This window comes from Heterodontus francisci, unplaced genomic scaffold (assembly GCF_036365525.1).
Source record: "Heterodontus francisci isolate sHetFra1 unplaced genomic scaffold, sHetFra1.hap1 HAP1_SCAFFOLD_53, whole genome shotgun sequence".
In the NCBI taxonomy this organism is placed as follows: domain Eukaryota; kingdom Metazoa; phylum Chordata; class Chondrichthyes; order Heterodontiformes; family Heterodontidae; genus Heterodontus; species Heterodontus francisci.
In genome coordinates, this window is record NW_027141851.1 from 12,456,818 (window position 1) to 12,476,083 (window position 19,266).

Sequence of the window (19,266 nt, forward strand, 5' to 3'; positions counted from 1 at the left end):
TACCAGGATAACAGCAGCAGAGTTTTAGATCAGCTGAAGTTTACCGAGGGTAAGAGGCCGACCAGAAGAGTGTTGGAACAGTGGGTATTTTCTCTGCATATATCGGAGATTTGAAAAACGTACACAGAAATGCATTCAAACTTTTTCAAGAACAATAATGAGAGCAGTTAGAAACTGCGAGGAGGGATCTGAGAGCAAAATGGAGGAATCAGCAGAAATGAGGAGTAGTGCAGATAAATGGAAAAATAGTAATGATTGAGAAAGGGAATTGACTGAACATTTCTCTGAGACATTAAGAGATAAACTTGCCGAATAGACAAGTATGGGAATCTCGGTTATAATTATTTAGATTCATTTTCGGGATATGAGCTCGCTGACCAGGCAGTATTTACTGAATAACCCCAGTTAGCCAGACAGGATGGCGGGTTGTTTTCTTGAACCACTGTCATCATGTTGGCGATGTTGTCCTCCACCCATGTATTGTCTATCCCTAGTTTATCTAAGAGGGTGTTCGTGGGCTTTCTCCTTGAACCACTGGATTATCTGGAGAAATAAATCCCACGTGACATGGATGGTTCCAGGCTGAAATGATAAATGCATGAAGAGTAGGGGAAATGACTGAGTGGATTGAAGAAGATTCACGGACTCTACAGGAACACTGACACTGGAACCGTTTTTCAGTAAATACTGAAAGATTATTCCACCGCCCCCCCGCGTCTGTCATTGGGTCACTGGAAAAGGGGAATTTGTGGGAACTGACTGTTATCAGGGAAAGTTAGTAGGAATGCTAAGGCTCCAGGACTGGGAGGAAGTCACACACTCTTTACATTCCAGAATTAGGATCATTAAGAGACCAGTGAGATATAGTTGGGAAACAGTAACACGTTCAAAATTACTCGGGAAGCACAGCTGAGGACAGGAATCGGTGTCCCGTTGTCTATAATATATCACCAGAGTAGACAGAGAGACAATAATACATGGGAGATATAATTTCACCAGGGAGTTGGGGAACAGGTCAACACACCGCCTGTAGTATATAATTTTAGTTTAGTTTAGAGATACAGCACTGAAACAGGCCCTTCGGCCCACCGAGTCTGTGCCGACCATCAACCACCCATTTATACTAATCCGACACTAATCCCATATTCCTACCACATCCTCACCTATCCCTACATTCCCCTACCACCTACTTATACTAGGGGCAATTTATAATGCTCAATTTACCTACCAACCTGCAAGTCTTTTGGCAGGAAACCGGAGCACCCGGAGAAAACTCACACAGACACAGGGAGAACTTGCAAGCGCCACACAGGCAGTACCCAGAATTGAACCCGGGTTGCTGTCGCTGTGAGGCTGCGGTGCAAACCACTGCAACACTGTGCCACCCCATGTTGCGAATAGAAAAACACCTGGAGATCTGTGAGGCACATTGTGATCAGGGGGATTGGGATCAGTTCAACACACCGTCTGTCGTAAATAATGTTAAGAATAGAAAAACACCTGGAGATCTGTGAGACACATTGTGATCAGGGGGATTGGGTTCAGGTCAACCGAGTGACTGAATTTTTGAAAAGCAGAAACGCTTAACCAGTAAACGGGAGGACCATTGATGGAACATCATTAATGGGTAAAAGAACAGGGCACGTCGGCGATGGCAGGTTACAAGAGAATCAGAACTACAACAGCTTATTAAGAAACAGTCAGCCCGGTGTTATGAGGCTGACAGACCGTTAATCTTGTTTTGTTTCGATTGAGGAAGCTATATAATTTATTGAAAGACAGAATAGCCCAATTACACGTTTACAGAAACTATGAAAGTTACAGGTGGAAGAATTTGCAGTAAATTGAAAGGCATTGAAATCTACCGCAGGATCGGAAAATCTTTAATTTGTGTTGCCATCCCTTCTCGAACTTTAGATCGGAAAGCTGAATTCACTGACAGTGCCATCATTGTGGGTTTAAAAGGGTATCCATCAACACCCTCTTCTCAGGGTATCTACATACGGGTCATCAATGATCAGAGCACCATCTTCACAAATTTACAGGGCGATTGGGAATGGGAGTGGGACTAATTAGACAGCTCTTATGAAGAGACAGCATAGGCACCATGGTCCGAATGGCGTCCCTCTGTGCTGTTTCGTTGTAAGATTCTGTAAGGGAGAGGACCATCACCATCGCCTTCTCAGAGTACCTTCAGATTGGTAATACAAGCAGCCCACCCACCGTCAGCACAAGGAGAGAGTGTATCCGGGTGTCAGTGTGTGTATATGTGAAAACAATTCTGGATATATTTTATCCCATTACCAATATTAATGTGTTGCAGAAACTGTATTTTCTGTTTTAAGGAATGAAATCACAGATCCCGATATAATTTCTTCTGCAAGGCACGGGAATAAGGACCCTGCAGTTAGTTGTACTTGTGTTTTTTTCTTTCTGACAGTTTCATTCATTTCTTGCCCTAGTGAACTCTAATTGTTAACTTCTCATTTCAGGCAGACCTGGGAACAGTAAGGCTGACCCGTCAGGTAATCGCCCTTTATTTTCACACTATCTGCTATCTCTCTGCTCTAATCCATCCCATTAAATATGAAAGTTGGGCGAAAATCTCAGCATTTTCTTTGATCACGGATTAACGCAGTGCCCAGTTGAGAGTCAGAAAGTGAGGGTGTCCCTCATACTTTGACTAAAGATCTTTAATTTTAGCTGAGAGATGACTGCTGCCTTCATGCGGAGGGACAATAACTGAGGGTCTCTGAAGAGCAAAGTGTGAAGGATCAGCACCACTGACACTGCTGCCGGTCGAAAGGTCCAGCTAACCAATCTGCGCTGACATCAAGATCACATCACCATCCAGCCCTGTCTTCATTGGCTGTACTGGGTGTGGGTGCAATTTCCTCTGCACTTTCCTGGTGCTGGGGTCTCACTGTTTTCGTCCAATGAGTCCTGAGCACGTAAACATGTGATCATTACAGCCACGCCCATCTCCCCACTTCTGCAGGTGAGAACTATTCTGAGCCTGTCCCCACCCAGTTCTCATTGGAGCCGCTGTGTTGGTGGGAATATCCGGCTGTCTCCTGTTTCCCTGCTCGTTTGCACCGTGTATTAGTATTTCCCTTTCCTTTTTTCGTGTGTAATATATACTCCGATTGTTATTAGTGTTCTGAGTGCAGACTGATATTCCTGTCAATTCATACCTGGAGAATGGGGAGGGTCCGGGAGCTGGGAACCTGTGGGTTTATCACACTCTAACCGCTTGATGATATTTCTGATATTTGACAGAGACTGTGAAGCTGAGACTGGTGAATGGAGGCAGTCGGTGCGCTGGGAGAGTTGAGATTCACTACAGGGGACAGTGGGGGACTGTGCATGACAACGTCTGGGACCTGCAGGACGCCACTGTTGTGTGTCGGGAGCTGGGCTGCGGGACCGCGGTCTCTGCACCGGGCCGGGCTCACTTTGGGGAAGGGTCCGGACCCATTGTGAGGTATAATGTAAAGTGCGGCGGGACCGAGGCCGCTCTGCGGGACTGTGAATCATATCAATGGGGTCACTATTCCTTGTCACACTCCAATGATGCCGGCGTCATCTGCTCAGGTAAAAATCTTTCACAGTCTCTCATCTCCCGCCGCGGCTGATAGATTCTGTGAAGAAGTGAAAGTAAAACAATCCGGGACGGTCAGCACCCGGAAGGTCAGATGTTAATAATTCCAGTAATCTCCGGTTAGAATTATTGTTAATATTAGGATCACTGTTTAAAATTATATCATTAGCATTATATTTAATAAGCATTCTCCACCGGGAGCAGAAAATACCTGATACTCAGCACATTTACAATGCAGACAGATCAGTTTCTATTGAGATTTTCCCTAGATCCGCAGTGAATCATCTGAACGGCTGGAAATGTCACAATCTCAATCCAACTCTCCATTCATCAACCCAGCAGCCGCTGCCGGGCATGTACTGTCAGCCCGGCTGTCCACCTACAATGATCGCTTGGCCTCAGATCTGATATATCACACAGATTGTGAAGCTTAGACTGGGGAGAAGGGAAGGGAGGGAGGGAGGGATGTTCCTCAGCCTCGGGGAGCTGAAGTAATGGGTCCGCAGTTATCGTGGGAATCACAAAGATAACTGCTCTGTATGATCCCACCGCTGCTTGCGCATTGCCATTTACATTTTGGCAAATATTGAGAAAGTGAAATGCACAGAATATTAAACAAAAGAGATAACATAGTTCAGGAAGCAGTTGCAACGATTAAACTCAGCACCATTGAACTATTGGAAGAAAAGCGCCGAGTTTTCCTGAAATCCAGTTGCTGTCAGGAGGATAGTGATAGACTTCAAGAAGACAAAGAAAGGCTGATGAAATGGACGGACAGGTGGCAGATGAAATTTAATTCAGAGAAGTGGGAACTGGTACATTCTGGTTGGAACAAGGAGGAGAGGCCATATCACAGAATCACTGAACTGTTGCAGTGCAGAAGGGGGTTATTCGGCCCATCATGTCTGCATGGGCTCTCTGAAAGAGAAATTCACTCAGTTCCATTCCACTGCCTTCTCTCCATAACTCAGCATATTCTTCCTTTTCATATAAATGTCTAATTCCCTTTTGAATGCTTCAATTGAACCTGCCTCACCACGTTCTCAGCCAAACATTCCAGATCTTAAATACTTGCTGCATGAAAAAAGATTTTCCTCATGTCACTTTCGCCTTTTTTACCAAATGCATTAAATCTGTACCCTCGCCTTCTCGGTCCTTTCACCAGTGGAAACAATTTCTCTCTATCTACTCTGTCCAGGACCCTCAGTGTTTTGAATATCTCTATCAAATCACCTCTCAGCCTTCTCTTCTCCAAGGAAAACAGTCCTAACTTCTCCAATCTATCATCATAACTGAAATTCCTCATCCCTGGAACCATTCTCATGAAACGTCTCTGTATTCTCTCCAATGCCCTCACATCTTTCCTCAAGGGCGGCGCCCAGAACTGGATGCAATACTCCAGCTGAGGACGAACTAGTGTCTCATACAAGTTCAACATAACTTCCTTGCTCTTGCACTCTATGCACCTATTAATAAAGCCCAGGGCCGTGTATGCATTATTTAACGCTGTCTCAACCTAGCCTGCCACCGGCAATGGCTTATGCACTATTAAACCAAGGTCCCTCTGCTCCTGTAACCCCTTTAGAATTGAACCCTTCATTTTATATTTTATCTTCATGTCAGTCCGACCAAAATGAATCACTTCACATTTCTCTGCATTGAACTTCATCCGCCAACTGCCTGCCCATTCCACCAAATTGTCAATGTCCTTTTGAAGATCTGTACTATCCTCCTCACAGGTCACGATGCTTCCAAGTTTTGTATCATCTGCAAACTTTGAAATTGTGCCCTGTACACCAAGGTTTAGTTCATTTATATATATAGACAGGGACCTGAAGATTGAAGGATACATGGCATTTGGGAAGGGCAGGAAGCTAGGAATAGGTGGAGGGGTAGCTCTGTTAATTAATTATGGTATTAGCGCAATGGTGAGGGATGATCTAAGTTCAGGAGACCAGGATGTAGAAGCTGTTCGGGTAGAGATGAAAAATCATTAAGGCAAGAATTTGCTTGTCAGAAGTGGTGTACAGACCACCTGACATTAACCACACTGTGTGGCGGGTGATAAATGAATAAATGAATGGCAGCCTGTCAGAACGGTACAGTGATAATTAGGGCCGGATTTTCGCCTACATTTAGACTGGAAAAGTCAGATGGGCAGAGATAGCCTAGATGAGGACTGCAAAGAATATTTTCTGGATAATTTCTTGGAACAATACCTTGTGGAGCCAACCAGAGAGTAGGATAAACTAGACCTGGTATTGTGCAATGAGGTAGGAATAATTAATGACCTCACAGTTATGGTGCCCCTAGGTAACAGCGATCATGATATGATTGAATTTTACATTCAGCTTGAGGGAGAGTAGAGTGGGTCCAAGACTAATATTTTAAACTTAAATAAGGGCAATTATGAGGACATGAATGCAGAGCTAGCTAAAGTGAATTGGCAAATCAGGTTATGGGATAGGTCAATAGAGCTTCAGTGGCAGACATTTAAGGGAATATTTCAGAATACACAATTTCTCATATTTCAACGAGAAAGAAACATTCCAAGAGTGGGTCCCACCATCCGTGGTTAAGTAAAACAGCCAAAGGTCGTATCAAACTTAAAGAAAAAGCTTGTAATTGCACAAAGATGGGAGGCAGGTCAAAAGATTGGACAGAATATTTTTAAAACACAAAGGATGACAAAAACATTGATAAGTCAGGTAGCATTAGAGGACGAGAGAAGGCTAGATAGATATATAAGGACAGAGAGTAAGAGTTTATATATATATATATATATATATATATACATTAAAAAAAAAGAAAAGAGGTAATAAAGCGAGCGTTGAACTCATAAAATGTGAGTCTGTGGAGTTAATAATGGAAAATAAGGAGATGACAGATGAATTGAACAGATATTTGGCATCAGTCTTCACTATTGAGTATAAAAGTAACATCCCAGTTTTAGCTGTAAGTCGGGAAATGGAAGGGACGGAGGAACTCAAGAAAATTGCAAACACCAGGGAAAAGTTACTGAGCAAATTGTTGGAGCTGCAGGCTGACAAGTCCCCGGGACCTGATGGACTTCATCCTAGGGTGTTAAAAGAAGTGGCAAGTGAGGTAGTTGATGCGTTAATTTTAATTTTCCAACATTCCCTAGATTCGGGGAAGGTTCATTTAGATTGGAAAATAGCGAATGCAACTCCTTTAGTCAGAAAGGGAGGGAAATAGCAAGCAAGAAAATATAGGCCAATTAGTTTAACACCTGCCTTAGGGAAAATGTTACAAGCTATTATTAAAGATGTTATGGCAGGGCATTTGGAAACATACAAGGTAATCAGGCATTGTCAACATGGATTTGTGAAAGGCAGATCATGTGTAACCAATTGATTGGAGTTCTTTGAGGGAGTTACATGTGCTGTTGGTAAAGGGGAATTGGTCGATGTATTGTACTTAGATTTCCAGAAGGCATTTGAGAAGGTGCCACATCAAAGGCTATTGCAGAAAATAAAAGTTCATGGTGTAGGGGGTAACGTATTAACATGGATGGAAGATTGGTTAGTTCACAGGAAACAGAGAGTTGGCATAAATGGGTCATTTTTTGGTTGACAAGAAGTAACGAGTGGTGTTCCATAGGGATCTGTGCTGGGGCCTCAACGTTTCACAATTTATAGAAATGACTTACGACGGTATGCTTGCTAAATTTGCTAATGACACAAAGTTAGGTAAGAATGTAACATGTGAAGAGGACATAAGGAGTCTGCAAACAGATATAATTAGGTTAATTGAGTGGGCAAAGACCTGGCAAATGGAGTATAATGTGTGAAAGTGTGAAATTGCCCACTTTGGCAGCAAGAATAGAAGGGAAGCATATTATCTAAATGCTGAGAGACTGCAGAGCTCTGAGATACAGAGGGATATGGGTGTCCTAGTGCATGAAACGCGAAACGTTCGTATGCAGGTACAGCACGTAATTAAGAAAGCTAAGAGAACGTTATAATTTATCACGAGTGGAATTGAATACAAATGTAGGGAGGCTATGCTTCAGCGACACAGGGTATTGGTGAGACCACATCTGGAATATTGTGTACAGTACTAGTCTCCTTATTTAAGGAATGATGTAAATGCGTTGGAGGCAGTACAGAGAAGGTTTACTAGTCTAATATCTGGAATGGGTGACCTGTTATACGAGGAAAGATTTGACAGGCTCGGCTTGCATCCTTTGGAATTTAGGAGAGTAAGAGGCGGCATGATGGAAACATATAAAATCCTGAGGGGACTTGACAGGGTTGTTGTGGAAAAGATGTTTCCCCTTGTGTGAGAATCTCGAACTCGGGGTCACTGTTTAAAAATAAGGGGTCGCCCATTTAAGACAGAGATGAGGAGAATTTCTTTGTTTCAGTGGGTCGTGACTCTTTGGAATTCTCTTCCTCAAAAGGCAGTGGAAGCAGAGTCTTTGATTTTTTTTAAGGCAGAGGTAAGTAGATTCTTGATAACCAAGAGGGTGGAAGGTTATCGGGAGTAGGTGGAAATGTGGAGTAATAAGTTCAACCATGAACTTATTGAATGGTGGATCAGGCTCGAGGGGTTGAGTGGCCTACTCCTGGTCCTGATTTGTATGTTCACGCATATCTTCATATATAACAGGGTATATCTAATACATCCTCTTTATTAATTTTAAACCCCTATAGTATCTGAATTACCTACTTTTTCACTATTGCCTGTGGTATATCTTCTTTCTTGGCAAAGAAAGACGCCATGAATTCAGTTAATACCTCAACTATGCCCACTACCTCCATATGTAAATCCACTTTCTGATCCCTAATCGGCCCCACTCCTCCTTTTACCACCCTTTTACTATTTCTCTGTCTAGAGAAAACTTTGGGATTTATTTTAATGCCAGCTGCCATTCTCTTTTCAAGGGTACAATTATAAAGTGGCAGCAGCCAAGAATGACCTGGGAGTATTTCTGATCAAATCGTTCAAGGCAGCATGGCAGGATGAGAAAGTGGTTAATAAGTCAAAGGGATGCCTTTTTAAATAGAGGCATCGAGCACAAAAGTTATTTAGTTATTATGAACATTTGTGAAACACTGGGTTCACCTCAACTGGCGTATTGTGTACAATTCTGGACATGACACATCAGAAGAATGTGAATGCATTAGAATGGGTGTAGAAAGGATTTACAAGGAAGGTTCAAGGGATCAAAGACTTCAGTTCCATTGATAGGTTGGAGAAGTTGTGGTTGCACTCCATAGAACAGAGAAGGCTGCGAGGAAATTTGATAGAGGTGTTCAAAATAATGAGGGGTCTAGACAGAGTAGTTAGAGGAAGTGATCCTCTTGGCAGAAAGGTCAATAACCAGAGGCCATTGTTATAAGGTGGATGGCAAAAGAACCAACTGTGACATGAGGAAAAACGTATTTACATAGTGAGTGGTTAGGATCTGGAATGTTCTGCCTGCGAGTCTGATGGAGACAGATTCCATTGTGTCTTTCAAAATGGAAGTGTTCAAGCACCCGAAGAGAAAAACTTTGCATGGCTATGGAGAAAGGGCAGAAGCATAGGACTAGTGAGGTGCTCTTACTGATAACCAGCATGGACAAAACGGGCTGAATGGCCTCCTTCTGTGTTGTAAACATTCTATGATTATATGCTGACTGCTGCATCTTGCTGGTCACAAACTGTATGTCCAGTTTGTAAACTTAAAACTGCGAATGTGGTTTCAAGGTAATTAGTTGCATACGAAGGGCTTTGAAGGGTGATCATGACAGACTGTAGCAAACTGGCTACAAAGCGGTCAACAAAGTGTGGGTTAAAGGCAGTTATTCGGACTGACAAAAGGTGAGAAGTATTGTGTGACAATCCATGTCAATGCGTTGGCACTGTGCAAAAGCGTTCAATTGTTTGGTCCATTCCGAAGATTACGGCACACAACATTGAGAAGCGGCTGAGCACACTGCACAAAGCAAAAGTTAAGGGCCCGGTAACAACCCAGCTGGAGTGCTGAAGATGAGTGCTCTAAAACTAGAGACAACTCTCGCCAAGCTGATCCAGTACAGTTACAGCAGTTGCAGCACTAGGATTCAACTGATATGGTGTAAAGTTGCGCAGTTACACACTGCCTAGAAAAGTAGGGAAACTCTGACTAGTTAGCACCCAATCAACCTACTCCCAATCAACACCAAATCTTTCCTTGTGCTGGGTGTGACTCCCCTTTCAACGTATCTCTCATAAACAAACCTCAATCTTTTTTTGTATTTTCTCGAGCTTTGTTAATCTGTATTGCTATTTTATTTATTTTTATATCTGTACCCCTAAGTCCCATTGCTCCTCGATGCAATTTAAGTTTTCATTGTCCAAGGAATATGGGTTCTCAGTCTTCCTACCCAAATGTGTCAGTGTACATTTATCTGCATTAAAATTCATTTACAATTTCGTTAACGTAAAGTATTTTTCTCACAATCTGCCTTTGTATTAACTATTGCTCCAAGTAGATGTCATTAGTGAATATTACAATTGTACGTCCCTTTTCTGTATCGAAATCATTTATGTTAAATATGAACAACATTACTCCTAGCACCAGTTCTTGTCACAAAATACTTCTTGCCCAGTTCTAACTGCTGATACAGTGCATGTTTTTCAGTTACAGTGACGGCGACTGGGGAAGTTATAAATAAATAAAGGAATATTTTAAACATGATAGTTCTGTTACATTATAAGCAGCAGTGATACAGGAAATCCAGTATAATCAGTTTTGAACAGAATCTGAGAAGAATGTTGCCAGATCTGTGATTAATCAGATGCGTATTGAAATATAAATATTTGTATTATTGTGATTATTAACGTATTATGCTAATTATGATATAATACGCTTATTCAGATCACAGATCTCCTAGACTAACATCCGGAGACTCCCCATGCTCAGGCAGACTGGAGATGCAGTACGTTGAAACCTGGGGAACAGTGTGTGACCTTGACTGGGATTTGAAAGACGCCAATGTGGTCTGTCGTCAGCTTCAGTGTGGAGTCGCCGTGTCTGTGCCAAGATATGCCCATTTTGGAGAGGGCACTGGGCTCGTACGGACTGATATCTTTGAATGCACTGGAAACAAATCCAGTTTATTGGACTGCCATCTTTTTCAAGGAACTCAGCAGGAGTGCAGCCACAGGAACGATGCCAGTGTGATCTGTTCCGGTGAGTACAGACTTACTGAAAAGCAGACAACTTCCTGCTTAATGTTTGGAAAACTGAGGAAAGTGGCATTCCCATGTTGCTGTCTGAAAGGTTCATATCTAGACTAGTCATTATAGTTTACTATTACTTTAAAGGTCTGGTGTAACGTGATACAAAATACCCGCAATTACTGGTAAACAAGATGGTTCGAAATCTTAACATTTATTCTGCAAGAAGCAGAATTTTCGCAAGTTTGGTTACCACTGCACCGAATGTATATTTAGAATTGAATATTGGCTGCAACAGTTGGGAGTTGACTAAATGAATATGAACTGGCCTATTTCGATACTTTAATTTGAACACCACGAATGATCCGACATTACAATAGCCTTCTGACCCTCCCTGACCACGTTATTATTCTTATCATACAACATTGAAACAGGTCCTTCGGCCCACCGAGTCTCTGCCGACCAACAACCACCCATTTATCCTAATCCTACATTACCTACCATTCTCCGAGCACCTACCCACATTGGGGGTAATTTACAATGGTCAACTTACTTTCGAACTGCAAGTCTTTCGCGGTGGGATGAAACCAGAGCACGAGGCAGAATTCCACGCATTCACAGGGAGAACGTGCAAACTCCGCACAGACAGCAACCAGAACTGAACCCAGGTCACTGGAGCTGTGATGCAAACCACTGATCCACTGTGCCCACGTGAACACTTACTGAACGGCAGGGTATAAAAGAGCGGCTGTACTCCAGCACTGCTCAGTGCAATCAGGCCAGAAGTGAAAGATTACAAAGTTATTTTATAGAATGTGTGCATTTTACCCGCTAAATATGACAGGATCGGACACATATCCACATTATCAGTACAGAGCTTTCAGTTGCACCAGCCTGTTCGATCATTCAGTTAGATCATACCTGATATGCTCTACAAGTCTCTTTACCTGGCTTTGAACCAGATTCCTTGATACTCCGAGCTTTCAAAAATCTATCAATATTAGTCTTGAACATTTAGATTAGATGTAACATCCACAGCTCTTTACTTTGGACGTTGTGAGGGAATGTTCCAGATTGCCGCTGTTGTTATAGAAAAATGTGTTTCCTAATTGTTCTTTGAGGCCCAACTATCTTCTGGTGCTTCGTCAGTTACCTTCCCACCATCAAAATGTCAGAAGTTGGGCTTTTTGCTGAGAATTGCATGGTCTTTAGTTCCATTCACAATTCCTTGGATTAAGAAACAGTTCATGCCCAATTACATCAAGAATCCGGACATTATTTAGACTTGGGCTGATAGGTAGAAAGTAACACACTCACCACCTCCGTGTCAGGTAATGACTATTTCCAACAAGAGAGACAATAACATCTCCCCTAGCTGTTATAATCAGTGAATTCACTACCACCATCAAATCCTACTGGGTGTTGTCATTGACAAGAAACTGAACTAGACCATTCATAATAATGTAGTGGCGAGTGGAGCAGGTCAGATGATCGGCATTCTGAGGCAAGTAGCTCACCTGCAGAATTCCCAAAGACTTTCCAGCAGCTGGAAGACATAGGCTGGGAATGTGAAAGGACATGACTCTTATAAATTTCAGGGAACCCAGCCACAGTTTGTGTAATCCTTCTTCATAATGAGGGGAGGCAATGGCGTGGTGCTAATGTCACTGGACTAGCAATCCAGAGTTCCAGGCTAATTCTGGAGACGCTGGTTCAATTCCCACCATCGCAGCTCGTGGAATTTAAATTCAGTTAATAAATCTGGAATTAAAAACTAGTCTCAGTAATGGCAACCATAAAACCATTGTCGATTGTTATTTTAAAAAAAATCTTGTTTAGTCATATCCTTAGGGGATGAAATCTGCCATTGTTACCTGGTCAAGCCTTCCTGTGACCAGAGACCTACAGCAATGCTGTTGACTCTTAACTGTCCTCTTACATAGCCCAGTTGTGAAAGGTAACGAGGCATGAACAATGAATGCTGGCCTTGCCTGCGACACCCACATCAAATGAATGAATAAAAAACAGAAACATTTGAAGCCAAAGAATCATTCTAGCATATTTTATGCTGCACACTCTCCTTGGTCAACATATCCTTCCCAACGCATATTGCCCAGAGCTTAACATTGCACAAGATGGGGCCTGACCAGTTTTTTTAGCTGTAGCATCATTTCTACCCCCTTGTATTCCATTCCACTAGATATAAAGCACAGCATTCCATTGGCTGTTTTGCTTTCCGTTCCTGTACTTGCCCATGACCCTGAAGTCTCTTTTCCCTGTGCTGCGTCCGGCTTTTCACCATTTAGAAAGTGCTGTAATCTTTTTAAGTCCAAATTGGACACCTCACACTCACCAATATTGAAATAGTCATGGAATCTTTTTTTTTGTTAAGTTATGTTTAAAATATACATGATTACAATATGGCTGATGGTTTCTTTCAATGGCAATATTGAGTATGTCAATTATGTGTGGCTTTCTATTCAGTCATCTAAATCATTAATAAATATGGTGAATAGTTGAGGTTCCTGTGGGACGGCGCCATCACATCCTGCCAGTTAGAGGATCTGCCCATTATCCCTGCTGTCTATCTCCTGTCACGAAACTAACGTCCTAAGTAGGTCAATAATTTTCCCTAAATTCTGTGAGCTTCAACTTTAGCCAACAATCAGTTACGAGGGATTTTGTTGAGTGCTTTCTGGAAGTTCATCTGAATAACATCCATTGAAGTTCCCCTGTCCTCTACTTTAGTTACCTCCACAAAATATTTGATCAGGTTCATCAAGCATGATCTACCTTTTACAAATCCACGCTGGCTCTCTCTGATTAGCTGTAACTTTTCAAGGTGATCAGATACTCCATCTTTAAATGTACACTCTAGCAATTTCCTGACAACTGCTGTTCGGCTAACCAGTCTATAATTCCCTCGGTTCACTCGATAACCTTCTTTAAATAGCAGTGTGACAATTGCAATTTTCTAATTGCTGACCCAGCAGTTTGCTCTCCATCATTAACAAAGTGATGGAAGGTGTTGTTTACAGCGCTATCAAGCAGTACCTACCAATAAACTACTCACTGACGCTCAGTTTGTGTTTGTTCAGACCACTCAGCTTCAGACCTCATCGCACCTTTTGTACAAACATGTATGATACAGCTGTATTCCAGCTGAGAGTGACTGCCCTGAATGTCAGGGCAGCATTTGGCCGACTGCGGCAACAAAAAACCTTAATAAAAGTTGTGTCCATGCAAATACTGATGCAAAGTAATTATGTATAATTCCTGCCATTTCCTTATTTTCATTTATAATATCACAACTGTCATTGTAATGAGACCACATTGCTTTTAATGACAATATATTTCTGATGTTATTGTAAAAGTTTTGTAGCTCTTGCGGTCTGTTTTGTCATCCTTTTCTATTCTTTGTATCTTTGCCATTCACGAAGATCTGTGCATTTATTTTTTGCATTTTTGCATGTTCTTGGTCTCTTTTATTTTATGATGTTACTGTGTCTTGCATGCCAGTCCATAACAGATGAGGTTGAGTTTGGAATTGGACCATTCAATGCGGTGGTCTTGAAGTTGAGCTTGCTTGATGGCAAGCTTGTCCCATTCACTGTGTCAGGGACGCTATGGAGAGCGATAAACACCATATTGTCCCTCTAACAGTGACCTGCTCCTCAGTGAATATCAGGCTTCCTCTACTCAAGAAACGCACCATCACCTACTGTGCAGCCAACATACCACGACCAGAACAGCAGTATGGATTGACTTGCCACGATGCACAATAGCTGACCAATCAGTGACAAGAACAATGGCGTTCACTGTCTTATCATGGAATATAATTAAATGACCATTACAGCCAGAGCAGGAACATGTAATGACCTATCACTGGTATGATTCTGCCCACATTTCCGTTCTGCACTACATATAAACCGACAGCTTCCACTAGTTCCAATTATTTCTCCAGTATTTCTGATAGTATTTCTAACAACTCTTTTTTCAAGAAAGCAACCACTGTTTTCAGCGCAAATGCATGTAACGTAAAACCGTAAATTGGTTTTCCTCAAATGTTGCATCTTTCAGTATTCCCTTCCCCTGTAGTGCCTAGATATGCTACAATTACAACTGTGCTGTACCCCCTCACCCCGCCACCCACCAGCCTCCCCTCACCCAGTTACTAGATTAAGGTTCCTGTAACAACCCTATTTATCCTTTATTCTAGGACCCTGATCCCAACCGGATTCAGGTGAATCGCATTCCAACACAGCAGTTCTTTAATATCCCAGTACAGGTGCCAGGGTCCCATGAAATGTAACACCTCTTTCCAACAACATAACCTTCAACTACGTGTTCATCTCCCGAATCGTTTCTTTTCCGATGTCAATGTGCAAGCGGCTTGCAAAATAATCTAGAGATTATAATCCTTGAGATATTCTTTTATATTTCAGCTCCTGGTACTCTCTGAAAATAACCTCTTGCCTACTCTTTCCTATGCTGTTGGTCCCTACATGGTCCACAACGACTAGATATTTCCACTGTATTCTTGCAATCTGATCTGAGATATCCCTCACTTCGCACAAGTTGGGCAAATATTGTGTGGGACTCTTAATGCCCTAATTATTGAATCACTTAAAAGTATCACATTATGCTCCACTCCTCCTCCTTTTGAACAGCTTCCTATCCCAATATATCATGCTCAACATTCTGGCTGTTCTTCTGACAGTCTTCATCCTTATCCTCACAAATAGCCAGTACATTGTTCCTGTTGGATAGATTCACTTTCTGCATATCCTCGTTCTCCATTACATCTGGAGTTCAATTACTGTGCACTATGAGCTGCAACAAACTCATTCTGATCCTACCGCTCTCCACAAGGTGTGACTGAAATCTGCAGCAAACTGTCCAATACTCCTATAATAAAAGCAAAATAATGCGGATGCTGGAAATCTGAAATAAGAACAAGAAATGCTGTGAATCACTCAGCAGGTCTGGCAGCATCTGTGGAAAGAGAAGCAGAGTTAACGTTTCGGGTCAGTGACCCTTCTTCGGAATTGACAAATATTAGAAAAGTCACAGATTATAAGCAATTGAGGTGGGGGTGGGGCAAGAGATAACAAAGGAGAAGGTGTAGATTGGACCAGGCCACATAGCTGACCAAAAGGTCACGGAGCAAAGGCAAACAACATGTTAATGGAGTGTTGAAAGACAATCTGTACTAATGCTTTGTCTTTCAACACACCATTAACATATTGTTTGCCTTTGCTCCGTGACCTTTTGGTCAGCTATGTGGCCTGGTCCAATCTACACCTTCTCCTTTGTTATCTCTTGCCCCACCCCCACCTCACTTGCTTATAATCTGTGACTTTTCTAATATTTGTCAATTCCGAAGAAAGGTCACTGACCCAAAACGTAAACTCTGCTTCTCTTTCCACAGATGCTGCCAGACTTGCTGAGTGATTCCAGCATTTCTTGTTTTTATGTCCAATACTCCTCTTACTCCCGCTGGATTTTCTCCAATTGCCACAGCAGCTCTATGACCCTGAGCCGGAGAGTTTCTAGGTGGAGACATCTACTACAGACATGTTCTCTCGGGACAGTTCAGTTACCCACAAATTCCTATATCCAGAGAAAAAACTGCTGTGCCAGAACTTAGTCTGTCTTTATTTTAGAGGTAAAATTATGTGCAGTTGCTTTTTAGCTTGAAAGCTACTTTACTGGTTAGCTAACGCCAAAACACTAAGCACTCACCAATTAACTTAATACATATTTGCAACTTACCCACACCCTGTCATACGCTGACAGAACAATTGCTTCACTGAATGAGTTTTCCCCTCTATTTGCCTGGTGTCTGCCTCTTTCAATAGGCTCTGCTGCTGCTGGCTGTGGTGCTGTTTTAAATCGGTGACTCCACTCACTTACTCAAGCTTAACAGACAAAACAAAGCACCTCCATCCAACCCCAGGCCCTCTACTCTCTGGGAAGACATGGACAGCAGGTGGATGGGAACACCACCACCTGCAAGTTTCCCTCCAAGGCAAACACCATCCTGACTTGGAACTATATCACCATTCCTTCCCTGTCGCTGGGTCAAAATCATGGAACTCCCTTCTGTGGGTGGAGCGAGAGCCCTTGGACAGCAGCGGTAGAAGAAGACGGCTTACCACCATCGTTGCCACGACAATTAGGGATGGATAGTAAATGCCAGCCTCGCCAACACCCCATCCCCTGTGAAAGAATTTTTACAAAATTCCCCCTCTGCACCTAATTCTTACTCTTAGCAAATTCCAATTTCCAAACGTTGTTCCTAATGAATTCAATCAACATTGTGAACAATGGTTACTCTCTGTGCCTTACCAGAAGTTTAATCTCATCGGTCTTTTCAGGAACATTCAAGTTGCAACGGTATAGACAGTTTCCAGCTCACAGTAATTATCTCCATTCGGACAATCACAGCTGATTGATTACTTACTACCAACCTGACTTGCACTGTTAACTGCTGATAGTGAACTGCCTTGCAACTTTTTTTGAATTTCAAGTTAAATTCTAAATGTCAAGGCTAAAGTTCAGTCTTACCCAAAAATTGCCACATTCTAAAGTTCCACTCTGTTTACAACAGATGCAGCTAAAGGTACAAATTATGCTTGCACACTTTGCCTTAACTCTAACTACCTTACAGCGTTGCAGAAGAACATTCCGTATGCGGACAAGTGCATTTCAAAATGAAGGGCCTGACAACGGTTTCAAGGGCAAATAGCGTTGAGCAATAACTGCCACATCTGCCAGAGATGCCCACATCCCTCATAAAGAAAAGCAGCTCCTAAATGGCCTTGTTGTATATTCGTTCTTCTAGTCTTCTGCAGCTCATCTATCAAACCCCTTAAAAATTCTAAACAAATCAACTAGATAAGCTGTACTTCTTCTCAACTCAATCTACGACAAACAAAGTTTATGCAACTTGCCTTCAGAATGTAACGCTTTAAGCATTGTTCTCATTCTAGTGACTCTGTCATGCACCACCTCCAAAGCCAATGGTTTTGTGAAGTGCGGTGCCCAAAAGCGACAACAGATACAACAGAAACATCACATCCTTCTGAGTTTTATATTCCAAGACAAAAGAGATAGAGACCAACAATCGATTAGCGTTTGCAAGAAGACCTGTTAATTGTTGAGTGTTCAGCCAACTTCTTCACGAGGCCCTGTAGTAAGTATTGCGATGAAAGGACACAGACCTGAAACATAACTCTCTTGCTCTCTCCACAGATACTGCCAGCCCTGCTCAGTATTTCCAGCATTTTCTGTTTTATTTCAGATTTCCAACATCCGTAGTATTTTGCTTTTGATCTGCTGTGGTAATTTTAATTGTTTTGAATAGATAATTTGTGTAAAGTATGGATAGATGATCGTGGTAGATAAAATTCAACTTTTTTACCCATTCTCTATTTTGCTGTTTCTCTGCGGAGAATGATTTATAAATTACTTGGATCTGGATTTGTTTCCAATACAGGGAAATATGGACCTCGATTGGTTGATGGGATGAACAGATGCTCTGGCCGGGTGGAGGTGCTACATGGAGACCAGTGGTGGACGCTGTGTGACCTTTACTTTGATATGGAAGACGCCAACGTGGTCTGTGAGCACCTTCAGTGTGGGGCAGTAAACTCAATCCCGAGAGGAGCTCACTTTGGAAAGGGAACCGGTCCAGTGTGGAAGGAAAATTTCAGGTGTCGGGGGAACGAGACACGATTGTGGGATTGTCCTGTTTCATCCTGGGAACAGTTTAGCTGCTCACATGAAAATGATGCCAGTGTCATCTGTACTGTTGAGTCATCTCAGTCAATTGAACTGAAATACACCAACTGTTCCACTGTCAAGCATCATTGACTATTTCCACAGGTCGCTGATTCACTAGTTTTTCTGATCGCATGCTTCCTTTGACACTAAGATCCAAAGATGTGTTTGTGGGTTTATTAGAAATTACAAATGAATCCAAGAGTTTCAGTCCAATAAACATTGAATACATACAATGTCCAGTTGTTAGTAATTCTCGTCATATAATATCTCTTTCAGGGTAAATCTGGGGCATTATTCAAGGGCTATAGAATCAGCAAGATGCTCTCAGCACCACTGCCATAGAATGGAAATGTTGCTGGAGCATTGAAACTGTTATCAATGTTGGCAGTTAAAATATGAATTATCATGGAATTCTCTGCAAAGATCAGCTGCACAATAGAAAACACTGTGAACTTGTTTCCAGATAAGTAATGAGATAAATTTGAATTTCTATTATACCAAGTGCAATAAAATGATAGTGAGTAAAGTAACTCGTTATTTCACCAATGTGTTATTTCTTTGATTATTTAACAAACTTGATGTAAATTACAATTCTCCCAGTTTCCAGGATTACATTTATCCATCAATCAGCTTCCTCATATAACAGATTATCTGTTCAGTTATCAGATCCCTTTCCGTGGGACATTGCTCAAAACAAAAGGGCTCCC

At 42.1% G+C, this 19,266-nt stretch overlaps 1 protein-coding gene across 1 annotated transcript; it reads left to right on the forward strand.

Moving 5' to 3' along the window:
• Positions 1–3,528: 3,528 nt before the first annotated feature.
• Positions 3,529–18,960, forward strand: LOC137364933 (scavenger receptor cysteine-rich type 1 protein M130-like). Its single transcript, XM_068027812.1, has 3 exons — positions 3,529–3,594; positions 10,470–10,784; positions 18,273–18,960. The coding sequence occupies exons 2-3, from the start codon at positions 10,526–10,528 to the stop codon at positions 18,647–18,649; spliced, it is 636 nt and encodes a 211-aa protein (XP_067883913.1). The 5' UTR covers positions 3,529–3,594; positions 10,470–10,525; the 3' UTR covers positions 18,650–18,960.
• Positions 18,961–19,266: the final 306 nt, after the last annotated feature.